The following is a 16,455-nucleotide window of genomic DNA, read 5'->3' as shown; positions in this document are numbered from 1 at the left end:
CCCCAGCCAGATCCCAGCGCACCCCTCACCGCCCCAACGGCAGCGGCTTCTGTCTTGGCGGTGCTCCGGGAAGGGGAAAATGGCCGCAGCACCGCCCAATCAGCGGGCGGCACCGGCTCGCGCCCGCCTGTTACCCAGTCCCGGCGCTCCGCGTACCCCGGACGGTTCCATTTGGCACCGTCCCCCGACGTCCCCCCCCGCCTGGCGCCCAGGGTGGGCCCGCCCCATTGGTATAAAAGAGAGCGTAGCGCACATGTGCTCCTCAGTGCCGGCGGGAGCGTGAGGGCGGTGGGGGGTTGTGTGTGTGGTGTCGGTCGGGAGAGGGAGCGGTGGGGGTCGGGCGTGCCTCACAGTCACTGCGCAGCCCCTCGGTGCTCGTGTCCCCATCCCCTGTGAGGGCTGCCGGTGCCCCCCTGCCCGGCCCTGCGCTGCCACCGCCGCTCCCCCACGGGATGCGGGCTCGGCCCGCCCCGCCAGCCCTGCCCCCCGCGCCGGCCGCAGCATGAGCGCGGCGAGCGATACGTACATCCTCATAAAAGACATAAAACCCGGACTGAAAAACTTAAATGTCATCTTTATTGTGCTGGAGATCGGTAAGTGGCGCCCGGTACGCCCCACCCCCGGGTCGCCCACGCGTGTCCCTCGCGGGGGGGACGGGGGGTGCTGGCGGGGCCGTGCCACCCCCGCCTCGGTGTGTCCCCCCCTGAGCCGCGCTTCTCCTCCCCCCCCCCCCCCCCCCCCGCAGGGCGAGTCACCAAGACGAAGGACGGGCACGAGGTGAGGTCCTGCAAAGTGGCGGACAAGACGGGCAGCATCACCATCTCCGTGTGGGACGAGATCGGCGGCCTCATCCAGCCGGGGGACATCATCCGCCTGACCAAAGGGTGCGTATGGGGCCGGGACCCCGCCTCGCCTCGCTCCCCCGGCTCGGGGGGAGCCCTCTGTCACCCAGGCGAAGGTGCAGGGTCGTGAGCGGGCTCCGGCCGCCTTCCGAGAGGCACGGGTGACACAGCTTCCCCCCCTTTGGACTGGCTCCTTGTTACCGAGGCAGCGCCCTGAGATCACTTGCCAAATTAAAACCTCCTCCTCCACCCCGGAACATGCCTGGCATGAGCCTACAATCTAGTAGATGGCTAGGAAGGGCTTGTATTTTTAATGAGGAGGTGGTGTTCAAGAGACTCGCTTTGGCTTCAGAAAAAATCTCCTTAGGAAAATACTTCTTTTTTTTTTTTGTTGGGGGGGGTGGTGGGCTGGGGATTGTATAGGGGATGGATCAGTCAGTCCTGATCTGTAAATCAAGCAGGGAAGTGAGAAGACTGTTCTTATTTTTACAGCCAATTCTTTACCCCAGCAGTCAGCTCCTTAATGAAAGGAGGAAATGATTAATGTCTCTCATGCAGAAAAGTTGCTTTTCATTGCAGTGGATTTAGCAGAAATGACAGGCAGAGAAGGAGATGCTTTTCAAATTCACTATAAAAATGCATACTAGGGTTACACTGTAGAGCATGTTAGTTTGTTTAGGTGCAGTTCATTTATCCATTCTGGTTTAATTGTTTAAAAATAACCCTTTTATTGCTTGTGAGAAACAGTAGTAGTGTCAATTTGAAAATCCTTTTCCATGTCACTAAATTGTCAGTAGCAAAGAGATAGTCACTTTCATTTGAGTTCTTCCTGCCAGTTAGGTTACACTTAGAAATCCATTACTCTGATCCTTTGGCCTACAGCACGCCAGGAGATGGTGTGTAAGGCTTTTATGAAAAAAGTACGTAGAAAGTTACTCAGTGGAGCTGCTGACTGAGCTGCTCTTAAGTTGTTCATTTGAGTGCAGTTGTTGATATTGGAGTGAAATTGGATGACCCTTGACACCAAAACTACAGCTGCTTCCTCCTATGCAAATGTCCTTTTACACGAAGCAGACTGGCTCCGCAGCAGAGCTGGTTCTGGGGACCCTGCTTGCGTGGAGAGCACATGGAGCGTTGGGATTAAACCAGAGCCCTGGGCCACCACTCTGCGCAGATGACACTGAAACAAGTTAATAGTGGTACTGTTCAGCGCTGTTAACTGTACTCTGCTGTACAGTAAGCTCTTGTGTACAGAGCTTACTGTAGCTGCTCTGGTGTTTCAGTGCAACAAATGGGAGGGTCATGGCATCCCTTCATGTCAAAAAGTGAGTTTGGCTTGTGTGAATTAAGTTCATGAGCTGACATTGCTGTTCCTGGTGGATGGGTAAGTCATGCCTTCATTTACATGAATTACATGCTCACTTAGGGACTGTGTAGTGAGTGAAATGGCAAAAGCTAAATACATTCTGGTTTGGCTCTCATATGAAGAAAAACACCCTCGTGCTGGCATACATGGTTCTCCAAATGCAGCCTTATACTTAATTCAAATAGGACTAATTTGGGTGTGTGATGTTGCCATTACAAGGCAGGTAAATTTAATCTCTATAGGCTAATCTGACTTGTCAGTGCAGGATACTCACTGTTAGCAGAAAAGCTTAGCTAGGCCCCACATGTAAATGTATCCTTTTTTTTTTCCTGCTAAATTTCAAGCTGTAGATGCATTCCTCTGCAAAAGCAGACACTTGCTGATTTTTGTCATTGGCCGATTAACTCATTTACAGGAAGCTGCTGCAGTTAATATTTTTAAATTTGAAGTTAGTTCTGGAGTTAGTGCTTTATGGCCAGCTCTTTCTGAGACAAAAACAAATGCTTGCATACATGGAATAACTTTGTGCTGGAGGTAATCAGTCCCATGATTTGCTGGGTCTCATCCCAGTGAATGTATGTTTGACTTATATTTGTTATTTGGTAGCTCTTTTCCTTTGTGCTCTGCCACCAGACTGTCCAACTAGCTGGTTATTAAAGATTAAGCATAGAGGGAATCTTTAAAGTAAAAGGTAGCATTATGGAGTGGAGAGCATTAATCCTGCCTCTGGGTGGGAAACTTCCAATGCAGGCACTGTAACTGTAGGTACTGTGCTTTATTGCTTGCACTGAAGTACAGAGGTGGTTATCGTTGCACTGGCATTATGGTCTGTTCTGCCAACCTGGTTCTTCCCTGCTGCCTCTGCTCAAGGTGCTGTGTGCAGCTGGATGGCTCCCGGCCTCAGCAGATAAGGCAAAGGGCAAGAGGAAGGTTTCTTATCTCTGTTCCAGAGATAGACCTGGAGCGTAAGGAAGTGGTGACTTGTACGGGTTATCTGTGACTCCTGCGAGTCCAATTGCTGGGGCTCCCTATTTCTTTGCTAGAAGATACCCATATTCCTGTTAACTCCCTTGAGCAGCACCTGGGTTTCTGCTCTGCATTTTTGTTATTTTCTTCACATACATGATGCCCCTCACTGGGAGGAACAATTATGCAGAAAGTTTTGCATAACTCAAATTCCAGTGCTTGAAGTCAAGTACCACTATAAAGACTGGAGTGCACTCATGCTGTCTTGTAAGTGAATGTTTCCGCAATCAAAAAGTGATTTCATTGCTTTTCTATATGTCACTGGGATCATGATGGCCAAACTTGTGCCTTTAAAAAAATATAAAAAAATCTGGTAAGGACCTAGACTAAAAAAGTAGTCACATCCTATTATACATATCCAGGAGTGGTATTTATGTTCTCCAGTGAACAAAGGTAGTTCTTCCTGGCTCCTGCTGAAAGCAGAACTGAGAGTTGTCAGTGAAGGGTAACACGGATACTGCTTTTGGCACAATGCCATTCCTCTGCAGGAACAGTCATAAGGGCTGCTCCAACCAAGGAGAGAGCATCCAGTCTCAAAATAATTGGCTGCTTTCCTGGCATTGCCAAAGGAGTCAGCTGAGCTTCCAGTATCTTTTGCTAGAAGTAAAACATGGGGATCTATAAAATTTTAGCGTGCTAAAGTTGTGGTCTCTGGGAGTTTTTTTAGTCCATTCATGTTGATATGTAATGATTATTAACATAGCATGCTTCTACTTCCTTTTTCAACGGTGGTATTTCTCATTCACTGAGAGACAGTGCTTTGCTTCTCATTTCTTTGGCCAGGTACGCATCTCTGTGGAAAGGATGCCTGACACTTTACACAGGACGAGGAGGCGAGCTGCATAAAATTGGGGAGTAAGTATTGCGTGCTTATACTTGCGGTGTTATGTACTGTTCTCAGCAGAGCGTCATGGTAAGTATAAGACATGGTGGCTCTTAGTAAATGGAGGCTGGGGCAGCAAAAGCCTGTTGATTGCTCATGGATAGGCACAGTATGGGCAACTATGGTGTGAGTTTTTACATGCTGTTGTGGTAATGAGCTCCAGCCCTCTCTGGATTCTAGGGTATATTGAGGAAAATTGTCCTTCGTCGTGGCACAGATCTGGGTGTCACATGGGGGAATTGTGTAAATGACAAGGGACTTAATCTGCATTGCTTACCTAAGCCTCAGCTTGTATGACCACTTTGTTTGCGTGTGTGTATCGTACTTTAGAGGCAAGCAGTGCAAAGGAGGAAGACAAAGGTTACTCCAGTGAATCATATCTAGACAGAAGCGAGCCTCATTAAACCTTCTTTAAGCTGCCCACAGACTAAGGCGGTGACTCCTCCTGACTAAGAACAAACATGAGTAACATACTTGACAAGCAACAGGAAAAATAGCAACATTTTCTAATGAGAAGAGTACTTCCGCTGTTGCACAAAGTGCCGTGGAAGGCCTTGTAGACAACTGGGAAATGGGGCTGTGGGTGGCCACCGCTTTTCTCAGGTGGTTCAAAAGTGCCCAGTGCTCAGCTGGATTTTGGGAGGGATGATGTGCAGATTTCCTTTGGTGCAAAGGAGGTGAGGAAGACAGCGAGGTGAGTCCTCATCTGTGTTGTGCGTCCCTGCAGGAGGTGGGAGCTCCACTTCTGCTTAACCAGTCCAAGCTGCGTAATGATTCAAATCTTTCTTCCCCTCTGCCGTAATTTCCATGTGGTGAGTCGGTGGGTCTATTCCTCCATAGTTCCCTTGAGTGCAAAAGGATGTTTTGAATTTCACTCCCTATTTTGGACTGCTCTGTGCTATTATGTTAATGGGGCGCTCCATAGTATGGGAGTGTTTCAGTTTTCCCTAGAGATCTAATGCAGTCACAGTTTGGAAGCAGGCTGGGTGACTCTGTGCCTCAGGCGACCTTGAGAGTGGACGCTGGACAAGATTGTGCAGCTGGAAGAGCAGTGAAGGGAGCCCTTTCATCACCTTTTGTTTCCTTAAGGCCAGTTCACCTCCTAGAGTAAGCATGTGCTTGCCTCTGCTTGACTGAAACACCGTCATCAGGAAGATGTGACAGCTTTGCCACAAGCCTATAAAGGGATCAGAGAGTCTTATAATACCTATGGATACTCTCTGAACAGTGGGCTCTGGGTTAGTTACTTCTAGGTGATGGGATATGTCAAGAACATATGCTCTTTGACTTGTGAAGTTGAGAACTCTGTTAAATGGCTTTAGAACTTCCTCATAATCCTAATTTCTCCTCAGGTTCTGCATGGTATACTCAGAAGTGCCAAACTTCAGTGAGCCCAACTCAGAACACGTCGGGCAGAACAAACTGGTATGTTAAACTTGTCTGAGGCTTCTGGCGTAAAGTGCTCTTTGTTCTGAATATTTCACACTAGGCTGTGATCAAATGTGATTCTTCTGGAAAAATGGACTTGAAGTGAAGTGATGTATAGACAAAAATGAGCCAATAATTAGAATAGCAAATAAATTCTGTGTGGACCCACTATAAGAACACAGGAGAAAAAAATCAGCCCTTTTCTGTAAAAAATGTGATTTCTCTTTCTGATCCATGTCTTGTCTTTTTTTTTTTTTACATTTCTCTGAAGGCACAGGGTGAACAGAATAATAGTTCTGCATCAAGTAATATGGGTTCTTGTACTTTCGGGCCAATGGGTAAGTCTTTTCATTTTGTGAAAGTGAAAGAATGAGAAACACTTAATGGGAATTAAAAGAAACTTAATCTTGCTAAGGGTTCTCCACTCTGGGACAAAGGTGTACTATGCTCTAAAAAGTCTTTTAGACTGAGGCCTGAACCTGCAAGCACATAAGCATGAACGTTTCCTGAATAATGGTTTCAGGATTTCTTCCCTAGAAGAATAAGAGATCAGAATATTCAAGGTACTTTTATCATATAAAAGACTTGACTGATCCTAAATTGTTTTTATGCTTTCAAAGAGTTTTTGCAGCACTTGAAATTCTGTTTTTTTTTAAACCACCTGAGACCTTGGCTTTAAAAATGAATGACTCTTAACTTGGCAGTCACCTTGGCGTTCCTGCCGGGTTAACTCCCCAAAACAGAAGTGGTAGTAATCTGAATTTCAATATTTGACCTGGCTGGATTATTTTGTGATGTATTTAAATGTTGAATCTTAAATAAGAAAATGCTCCGAAGACTTGAATGGGTGTAAGCTTAGAGGGAACCTTAGTTATGGCCTGCCTACACGATGCCCAAATTCTGTACCTGGCGTTGTATAGCTAAGCTCTGCTGGTGGATGATGGCAAACAGATCCATAACTTGCTGTTAAAAACCTCTGTGTCACTTCAGTGACTGTCCGCTTCCTTTTTAGCAACACGATTTTCATTTCTCTTACTTTCTTATGAGCCCTTTGTGTTCCTTTAAAAAGAAATGATTCTGGGCAAAGAAGGGCAGCGTTTTCAGGCCGGTCTTTCCTCAGTGCCAGGGTGAGGCAATTAGGCTTTCAGCCCAATTAGCATGTAGGTACTTCCTTGATGTTCCTGTTTTTGGGTGGTGAACAGCTGTTTTCACTGAGCTTGTGAATATCTTCTGAAACTTCTTTTTTTCTCTTCCTGCCTCTTGTGTGGTCTTTAAATGCAATGATTTCCTTTTGTCTTTTCCTTCTCTCACCATGCTTCCTGTCATCATTCTGCCTTTTCAGCACTGTCCCTCTTCCTACCAGCAAAATATGAGCAGTGATGCTTAATGATGCTCAAGTTCATGAGAATTTGGGGCTAGCTGAGTTGCCTCTGTGGCTGGACTTCACAAGGCAGCTTTCTGTTTCTGTGCCTGGTAGTGGGGGATGACGCAAGGAGCTTTGTGTAGCCTGCTTTTCTTTTGCTGGTTCCTCCTTGATTTCTGCTGCCCTGCTGTCTCTCTGGAACATCTTGGTGTGTGACCTACAAGCCAGTGTATGTTTCTGAAAGCACCAGTCTAGTTTCACGAGACTCCAGTCTCTCTCCTGGCCAAAGAATTAGCGTGCAACTCCGCGACCCTTCTTGTTTTAGTTGAGAGTGGAGAGGAGGTAGTTTGGGAGGGAGGAAAAAAGGTATGCTGTGGTTTGGGGTCTTGCAGTGCCAGAGGGGCTTTTGCTTCTGGTGCCCAGGGTTTGCTGGCTGCTGCCAACTCCATGCATTCCCTCTTGCTAAACTTATGTAAAGGAGCAGTGATTTCAGTCCATGGAACTTGGCAATAACCTTTTTTCTGTCTCTTTAGGAAACGGCTTACAAACTGGACCTGAATCAAGCGGATTTCCATTTACATATAATCACGGCCACACTTATGCAGGTAGTGGGAGAGGCAATGGACGAGGACCTGTAAATCCAGCACCAGCTAATAGTGTTCAGCCTCTTCCTGCTGTCAGTAATGGGAGGGACCCACGCAGAGCCTTTAAAAGATGACTATGCCAAATGTGGTTGTACAGCTTGCTTAAACTCTACACTCTACTTGAACACTTATTGCACTTTTATTTATAGTTAACTGTGAACCAGTTTGTCCTTTACTGTTGTTTTTTTACCTTTTGGTCTATGGAGCAAACTTGATGTGATCTATTTCTTGTTTTGCTTAGGGAAGCACAGTGAGTCTTCCCCATAAATTAAGGGGGTAGGGGGAGAAGGTGGATATAAGAAAGTAAGGGTAATGGGTTAAGAGTCTCAAAACTCAGTACCCTTTGCTAAACGGAAGAAAATTTCAGTAACATGTATGTATTTTTCTGTTTCTGTTGGTCAGCCATATAGCCTTAAAAGGTCTGCTATGTCCTGTGCGTGCATACGTTGACTTCCATTAGGATTAATGGGAGCTCTTCGTATTGGAAGAGAAATGAGAGGGAAGAGCAAAGCTGCTCTAGTGAACTCGGTGTCCTTGGAATGAATATAGCTTGTAAAAGCAATAAGTATAAGGAAATGGTGGTGCCAGCACCTGGTGGTGTCTCCTAAATCAGAGAATGGGTAATTCAGATGAAAGTTGAAAACATGGTGAGTGTCTTGAAGCTTGACTTCTGATTCCAGAATGGTGTACACTACTTTAAAAGAAAAACTCTCCATAAACACCATTATCACTATCAAGGAAAGTGACACTGATTTCTTTGCCTTGGATAGAAGCTTGGATATTCATTCTTGCTTGCATGAAATGGCAGGAGAGGAGGATCTAAATTCAGACAGCACTGGAGAATACGCTGTTTGTAGCCACTCCTGGTGTAAGCGCCCAGGGTTACTTTGCAGGAGTGTGAATTTCCAGGAAAGAACTGTTTTCAAATGCTGCATTAACTATCTCTTCAATGAGGCTGCCTACTTCTCCTTCCTTCATTCACTTTTCCAAATGAATTATGTATGAGATGAAGCTGTATGTGTGGATTACAGAGGTACTAGCCAAGCACACAGCTACGTTTCTGATGCTGTTATGCTGCTAAGCTTTCCTTCCTCTCTTTTATATGAAATGCGAATTATCCCTTAAAGAACTTAACCCCACCACCACCATCTCCCGGGGAAAACAGCTGTGGTTTTATTTCTGAGATCACAAATGCCTTGACTCTAGATAAGAGTCCAGTGCCATATTTCAGATCAGGTTCAAAAACAACTTGGAAGCTGAGGTGTCATACTGGATTCATCTGTTTAACTCTTCTTATAGCTGACCTCTTGAATAAAAAAAATTGCACTAACCATTTCAGAAACAAATCTAACTTTCTTTCTGTCAAGCCATAAAGACTTCATGACAAAAGGCTCTTTCTGAATTGTGAGTTGTCTCTGTGGTTGTTCATGTTAATTGAATCTACTACCATGTCACTAATGTTTACAAGTTATTTACATTTGATACCTCTGCTTTGGTACTCTGTCACAATGGTTTGTTGAAAATTGCTTCTAATTGGTAAAAGTTCCTTGCTTAATCTGAAATACTGAACTCTTTTTAATGCAAGCAGCCATGACAACAAACTTCTGAAATTTGTTTAGAGAAACCTGTGTGCCCAGACACCTGAGGGATGTTTGCCTCTGGTTGGTAAAGTGCTATCCTGAGACTTGCTTCCAGGTGGAACTAGTGAAACTTGTCTTGGACACAAGAGGGTGGCATGCCTCATGAGATCACCCATGGGTTCTGTTATGGAAGAACAGTGGTAACTGGTAAACCAGGAAGCACGCAATGACTTCTGGGGAGATGGCGTAAGGAGGTGATATGTAACTCAGGGACTTTAAATTGCTTACTTATTTAAATAAGTCACGTGTAGTCTAGATGCATGGACAACCTCTTATGCACTGTTGCATTAAGACATTTGATATGCTTGTGAGAAGGAAGCCAAGAGGACTTCTAAACCTGTGAAGTATATATGACATGTTCCAGAGGTAACTGAGGTGTAAGTATGGTGTGAGAGCTGTGCTTTCCAGTAGTAGCTGTAAAGGTAGCAAGTGAACAGTTCAAGTGATGGCACGGTGGGGACTTCATCCTCATTGGGGTATGTCCACCATGGATCCCAAATCCTGGTGGTCTTGGCTTCTCTACAGCATAAAGCAGGTTGAAATGGGGAGGAACCCTGTGTTAGTGTGTGCTGAGGTGCCTGATGTTTGTAGTTCTATGCATTTGAGCTTTTATTAAGCGAATAAACAGAATACTTGTTCACAAATTCCAAATAAAAAGTAAGATGATTACTGCTGATAAGTGGCATGAGATTAAAAGCTTGCCGTCAAGTGGATGATTGATTTGCAGTTGGGAGGAAAAAAGCAAGAGGCTGGTCTTCATGTTCTCAAGGTTAGTAGCATTCCTGCCTCCCTGTTTCTTATGTGAAACTGTTTCAGTTTATTAATAAATTTTTACTTCTTTGCAGGGGAAATCTGTGCCCTGAAAAGTCGCATGGACTTAAAGTAAATAATCATAGTAATTTTTCAAGATCTTCTGATCTTCCAGTGAACCTAAGACAAAGTTGTTTCCCTCTCTGAGGGAAGTGTCAAGATAGTGAGTTCTCAGCTTGCAGAGGAATCTGGGAGCCTGCCTTGCGTCTGTTTGGATCATACCACCTTGGTGTATGGAGAGACACAGATATGCATTTCTCTTGTGTAAACAAGCAGTTGTCATTAATTATTCTGACACCATGAGGCAGTTCACGGGTGCCCAGGGGTTAGGTCATTAGGGAGTCTCTTTACAGATGTCTTCCCGAGATATTAAAGGTAAGGCTGCAGTTAGAGTAGTCTCATTCTAGATAATACAGATTGCCAAAGGAAAATCTGTAAGGTGTTCACCTCTCCAGACAAACGGCACCATGCTGAAGTGCAGCTGGGCTCTCATACGCTTGAGTCACAAGATGCCCAGCTTTTGTCACCCCACAACAGCTCATCTCCTCTTGCCTGCCCTAATGAAAGGACTGATGGTGGACTGCAGCAATGTGGCAGCAGAGAGAGTTTTGCTCTCTGTCTGCTGCAGTCCTCTGTGTGTTCCTTCTCCATACTCGGTGTCAGTCTTTCACCTTGATCCCAAAAGTGGAAAAGCAGCCCTGTACTGTGAAATACTGTCCTAAGCTTGGCTACGTGGTAGCGCCATGCACTCCATGCCCACAGTGAAAATGGGAAGCTGCTGTGAGAGCAAATATAAATGCTGGACCAAGGCAGGCGATACATAATCTGCCTTCACAACTCATTTAATTAGCTTTGCCTGTCCTGTGCACTCCACTAATGCTGCTTTTCAGCATCACACAAATTCCAGTAAGGGTATCTGCAGCCAGTACTGCTTCTGTGGAGCTGCTACTGGTGCTATGAAATGTCTTCTCTACATCAGTGCGGTCTGCACAGACAACACCCGTAGCAGCGTTGCAGGGATGTCAGCCGCGTTCTGTCAGTGTGTGCATTTCTTTGGGCAGAGGGGAGTGTTTAGCAGGCAGATGCTGTTCCCTGTAGCCCATTGGGGTCAGTTTTTCACAGATGTTAACGCTTGTGTTTTGCTAATGGCCTGGCTGTGCTATGGTCATCCTCTGCACCTCGTAACCGTACCCCCAGAACAAAGGATCCTTTCCTGTTCTATAAGGCAGTTTTCATCAGCAGCTCCCTAAGTGTTTTGTTAGGACTAGGAATTAGTAAAAGCAATGGGGTTTTGAGGGTTTCTGGGCAAGTTTCCTGGGCTGCTTTATGGCCTGTGTATGCTCAGCTGCCCTGTTGTTCCCCCGCTTCTCTCAAATGTCTATAGGTTTGCCCTTTCAGACATACTGTTCATTCTCAACCCTTGAGCCAAGCAATTATTTGCACTGCTGAGAGTGGTCTCTGGCAGTGCTTTCCAAGGGGATCCAGGGAGGTGCTTTGCTTTCTCCCGCAGCTCTTGCTAGTGGCTAGCTCTTGAGCTGGAGTTGGTTGATTTGGGGAGTTTCCCCTTGGCCCACCGTGTGTCACGGAGGAGGTAGCAGGGCCGTGGCTCCGTGTCCTGGCTCTGTTAATGGCTGCAGCAGAGCTAAGGGTGGCTGTGCCTGGGCCAGGCGCTCCCCCAGCTGGGCGATGCCGTGGGGTGAGCCCGGCCCTGGCTGCCGGGGAGCCCTGGCCAGCCTGGGCTGAGTGGCCGGGAGCATCCCCCAAGGAGGGGTTCTCCAGTGACCCCCAGCCCCTCCACACTGCAGCTCTGAGGCTGATCCGGGATGGTGCGTGGGTGCTGGAGGTGCTGGGCCCTGCAAGGCCCCTGCTCCGGGCTGCTGCCTTCGCTTGGCCGTTTGCAGGGGCTTGTGGCAGGAGCAGGTGCTGTGTTTGGGGAGCTCAGGGGAGCTCTGCTGGCCCCAGTGGCTTGGGTGGTACTTCAGCTGTGTCTGCGGCTGATTTAACAGCCCTTTGCTGGCGTGCTTTTGTTTGCTTCTGCATAGTTAGGGAAATTGGAGCTCCCTGAAGGGGGAACCACTCATGGGGACATGGCTGCAATTTAAACAACAAGAAAAAAAGCTGTTGTGTGCCCATTAGAAGACACATACCAAACCAGGGGCAATTGGCTGAAAACTGAGATTGACATTTTCAGCAAAGCCCTTCAGGAATTCATTCAGAAACACACTTTCTGACTTCAGCCTTAATCACACTACTAATTCCTTTATTCCTGATTCCACAGAATTTGAAATTGTTATGGCTCTTGATAAGGATTATGCTTTTTAATCCATTCTGTGATGGACATTTGTATGTGTGTGTGTGTGTGTATAACATGTATAAACACACACAGCGTCTTGTAATTGGGATGGAAAAAATTAATCCTAAACAAGCTGTTGACTGAACTACAGAGGATGGAGTTTAAAGGGATTAAGAAAAAGTTTGGAAGTGACTAAGGGAAACACTTAAGGACTTCATTTAGCTTTTTAATTTCTCTAAATCACTGATGTTTTTTCTCAGGAAGAAAGCAATGCCGTTATAAAAGCTTCATCTAAAACTGCCCTCCCACTCCCCCCAGCTGATAAAGACTGCCCAGATTTGTACTTTTCCTGGGGAACAAGATTAGGGATGGGGTAAAACATTAGGATTTAGCTCAGAAAAGAAAACTCTTGTGCTGTAAATGTACCTTCAGAGATAAATGCTTCTTTACTATATGAGTTTAAATGGGATGGTGTCTGCTCTGCAGAGTGGGGGACCCAAAGCAGTGCAGTCACTGCAGGGCTGACTAGCTGCTACATGTTAGATAAACTGGCATATGAAAGACAAAATCGGCTTACTACATCATTAACTGTGACTGCAGGAGTGTAGTTGTATGTTGTAAGGTACATCAGCAGAGCCCTCGACCAAGATATCTTCAGGTTCACGGACAGAGTAAAAAGGTCTTGCAAAGGACCGAACAACTATATTTGGGAAATTTGGAACCACACTTGCCCAGCTCTGCCGTTTGCCTGCGGGGTTGGCCGGGAGATCCCACCAGCTTCAAGTGCGATTTGGATTGGGTCCTGTGCAGGCAGTAGGTTCTCATCTGTAAAACTGGGATACGGTGGTGGGGGCAGATCTATTTGATGCTAAATTCATAATTTATGAAGACACTGAACGCTGTGGAAAAGCTGAAAGCTACAGTCAATGTGTAGATTTTTCTTTCTAAATCAAGAGACATTTAGGAATATGTATTCCTATACTTGAATTCTTTATAGTTATGTATTTGGGTTTGCTCTTTCTTCCAGAGGTGCCAAAAGTGCTGCAGTTCTGTGCCCAAATTGCAAGTGATCCACCAGTTGTGGAGAGCTCACGGGTGCGACCGGGAGAGGCGGCTGCTGCGAGGAGTGCTTGTGTGCTGCCATCGCACAGCTCCGGCTCTCGCGGTGCCGGGTCCCGCTGTGGGGTCCGTGGGTACCTGTACGGCCCCCTGGCAAGTCAGGGGAGGCCATCCCTTCCACCCCAGCACCAGTTACTGAGGTAACTCATTGCTTCTGAGGGTGCCGGTGGACATCTGGATACGGCAACATCAGCTGCCTGCTGGGCACAGCGGTCCAGCAGCGTAGAAACTGCTTGTGCAGGACCTGTCGGTGATGCTTGCTTTTTTTTTTTTTCCCCCTGAAGGAAAAAACACACGTCCTGGTGGGTGGAAATGCAGCATTAGCAACTCATCTGTTAGAGCTGGTGCTTCTGCTCTGATCAGGTCCTGTTGTGCATCCGCACCAGGGCAGATGCGGGGGGATATGGATACCCCAAATCAGGATAGCTGGAGGATGCCAGGGCAAGGTCTGCAGCAGAAGGGCTGGTGGGGCCCTGGAGGGCTCTGGTTGGTGGCTTCTGGTACCTGTATCATGGGTAAATTTTTAAAACTCTCGGACAAATACCTGTCAGGAGTGGTTTGAGGAGGGGGGAGTTGATTCTGGTGTGGGACAAGCATGAAGATGCATTAAGTGATCTCCTGTAGCCGTTTCCACCATTATTTTCTATGATTTATGCATTAGCTTAATTTTTGTAATTTCCTCCTTCCTAGGTTGATTAATACTAAATTTAATTTTCTGTAATCAACTTGAGCGTGTAACTTGGAGAGATGAGGTTTAGGCTGATTGCGGTAAAAATCTACCTATCCTGTCTAGCTTGAATAAAGCAAAACTAATTTTAGCTCTAAATTATGCAATATTTTCATGGAGCTCTGCAGCCTACTTATATTTAACCTTTGAATGGAGTGCTCTATTTTTCAGATCACCTAATGTAAACTTTGTAAATGGGTTTTTTAATTATGAGAAACCCACCTGCATGCCATCAACCAAATTATTAGCGAGGCAGAGAAGGATAACCAATAGTGCTGTCAGACTTCAGCTGAATATGAAAAATGTTTAAATGCCAAGAACAGAGGTTGCCAAGAAATAACTTTAAACACCAGATGCTGGAGGAACAAGTTAATATGACTTATTTTATTTTTAGAAATAGTGAGTTGAGGCCTGATGCAGATAGACATTTCTATGTGCGGCAGCAGCAGCAGTGCTTGGCTGTGCAATAGGACTGACAAAATCAACACAACCTTCTCTTAAAAGAAAAAGAAAAGATCTAATTTAGTTTAAAAATGCCCTAGGTAGGGGGGGAAAGAGAACTTTATCTATTCTCCACTATTTGTAAGACTTCGGTGAGCCATTCTTGTGCTGGTGCTTATCAGAGCTGTCCGGGATGTGGTTTGGGATGACCTTGAAGCAAGAAACTCCTGTGTAAAAGCCACTCTTGAAAGCCTTTCGCCGGTACACGCAATCTAGTTTCATTTTGTTTATGCTTTGCTGCTGGCAGGGCCCACTGCTAGGGACAGTGAGTCTAAATGTTCTTGCTGGGCTTATTTTCCCCAGCCAGTGCAGGGAATCAGAGGTAATTTCTAGAGGAAGTGGGACCCAAAACAGCAGTAAGTCAGTATCACGAAGCCAATAAGAAGGATGTGTCAGCTTGGGAAAACGGCTGCAATGAGCTTCCTGTAGCTTTTTTAGCAAAGTGGGTTTGTGGAAGCCTTCTGTGAAACTTCATCAGTGTTGTAGCTGAAGGCGTGAGTTACAAAAACCTGGGTCTTTCTAGTGGATGCAAATGGCTGGAAGCCACATTGGGAAAAAGGTGCATTCATAACGGTGGCTCTTTTGGATGTCTGGTGACTGTCAGACAAAACCCAGATCTGTAATTACGTTGTGTTTTTGTGAATGTGCTTCAGCAGTCTATTCTCACTGGGCTAATTTTGAATTTTTTGGGGTGCCATGAGTAAATAGATCCTCCTATGGCCATGGCAGGTCAGCTGCAGTTATTACCACAGGCTACTTCTTCAGTCCAGGCATGAAGGTGGCTGCTTAGGGATTAATTTAAGGGTGATGTGTGCAGCGATTTGGGTGATGTGCGTAGCCTGTCATCAGGCGTAACAGCCTGTCTGGGGGCCCTGGCTGTCAGCAGGGTGCTCTGTCGGTGACCCATGGGAGGAGGTCTCCCTGGGACTGTAGGTTTAGGTACTGGAGGTGTTTCCTCTTCCTCCAAAAAATGTTTGGTTCACTCCAGCCCAGGATGTGTGGACTTTGGCTTGTTTTTTGTTTTTTTTTTCTTGATTCAGGTAAACTTGAAAGCTCCCTGCTGTGCAGCTCTGTGTTTTCTCTCACTGCCCTGGCTTTTACCTGTTCTGAGAAAGCCTCCGCCAGCAGCCGCGGGGGGGGTCTCACCTGCCGCCCTGCCGAGCCTTCCCCTGCCTCTTGCTCACCTTGCCCTTTGATTACTTGCACTGCTGCCAATACTCAACTTCTTCAATATCATTCTGATTTGTCTCTAACGTTATTACTCGTCAGGTGTTCGACAGGTCTGCCTCTCGTTATTTCTGCTTGTTCTGCCTCATTTCTGTATTACCAAAGTAATTTGCAGGCCCGCCCAATTGGAGCCCCTGTTTCCCTCCCCAGGTAGGTGTGACCTTGCCTGCCCTCCAGGGTAACAGCGGTCCTCCTGCAATCCCATTGATCCGACCCTCCAAGGCCGGAGAGAGCATTTCATGCATCATCGTAACAAGTTGTTCGCAACTCCCTGTGCACCGGGCTTCAAATTCAGCCTTTCAAAAGGCTTTGATAAAGAAGGAAGGATCATTTTTTTCCTGACTGCTGCAAATGAAAAAGCTTTTCACTTGGGAGTCGTGGGTCATATTTATGGAAATGGGGAGAGCACTTGCAATATTTATAGCGGTTACAGAAGCGATTGAATCTATCTTTTATTGATATGTATTTACATGCCCACAAAAATCTTATTGCACAGTAGTCGGGAGAACTTTATTTAGATTTAGTATTTTGAAGTAATATTTTAGTGCTTCTTTATTATCCATGGAGTGCGAGATTCAATATTTCA

The 16,455-nt window shown here is 46.1% G+C and overlaps 1 protein-coding gene across 2 annotated transcripts; it reads left to right on the top strand.

The window, feature by feature from the left end:
- The first annotated feature begins 271 nt into the window (after positions 1–271).
- Positions 272–11,979, top strand: NABP1 (nucleic acid binding protein 1). 2 transcript variants are annotated; one of them, XM_063342021.1, is made up of 6 exons: positions 272–593; positions 746–884; positions 4,018–4,089; positions 5,470–5,542; positions 5,823–5,883; positions 7,442–11,979. In XM_063342021.1, the coding sequence occupies exons 1-6, from the start codon at positions 503–505 to the stop codon at positions 7,624–7,626; spliced, it is 621 nt and encodes a 206-aa protein (XP_063198091.1). In that variant the 5' UTR covers positions 272–502; the 3' UTR covers positions 7,627–11,979. The 2 variants fall into 2 exon arrangements, with proteins under 2 accessions (XP_063198091.1, XP_063198090.1); XM_063342020.1 differs by having other exon boundaries at positions 5,817–5,883.
- Positions 11,980–16,455: the final 4,476 nt, after the last annotated feature.

Source organism: Chroicocephalus ridibundus, chromosome 7 (assembly GCF_963924245.1).
Source record: "Chroicocephalus ridibundus chromosome 7, bChrRid1.1, whole genome shotgun sequence".
Taxonomy (NCBI): Eukaryota; Metazoa; Chordata; class Aves; order Charadriiformes; family Laridae; genus Chroicocephalus; species Chroicocephalus ridibundus.
The sequence above is the reverse complement of the archived record's forward strand: the minus strand, read 5'-3'. Positions and strand labels throughout refer to the sequence as shown.

What these genes read in the sequence shown, in the direction of transcription:
- NABP1 (XM_063342020.1), top strand. Translation starts at nt 503, where the DNA reads ATGAGCGCGGCGAGCGATACGTACATCCTCATAAAAGACATAAAACCC. An exon ending in CTTTATTGTGCTGGAGATCG is followed by an intron (nt 594 to 745) that starts GTAAGTGGCGCC and finishes CCCCCCCCGCAG; the next exon opens with GGCGAGTCACCAAGACGAAG. An exon ending in GAGCTGCATAAAATTGGGGA is followed by an intron (nt 4,090 to 5,469) that starts GTAAGTATTGCG and finishes ATTTCTCCTCAG; the next exon opens with GTTCTGCATGGTATACTCAG.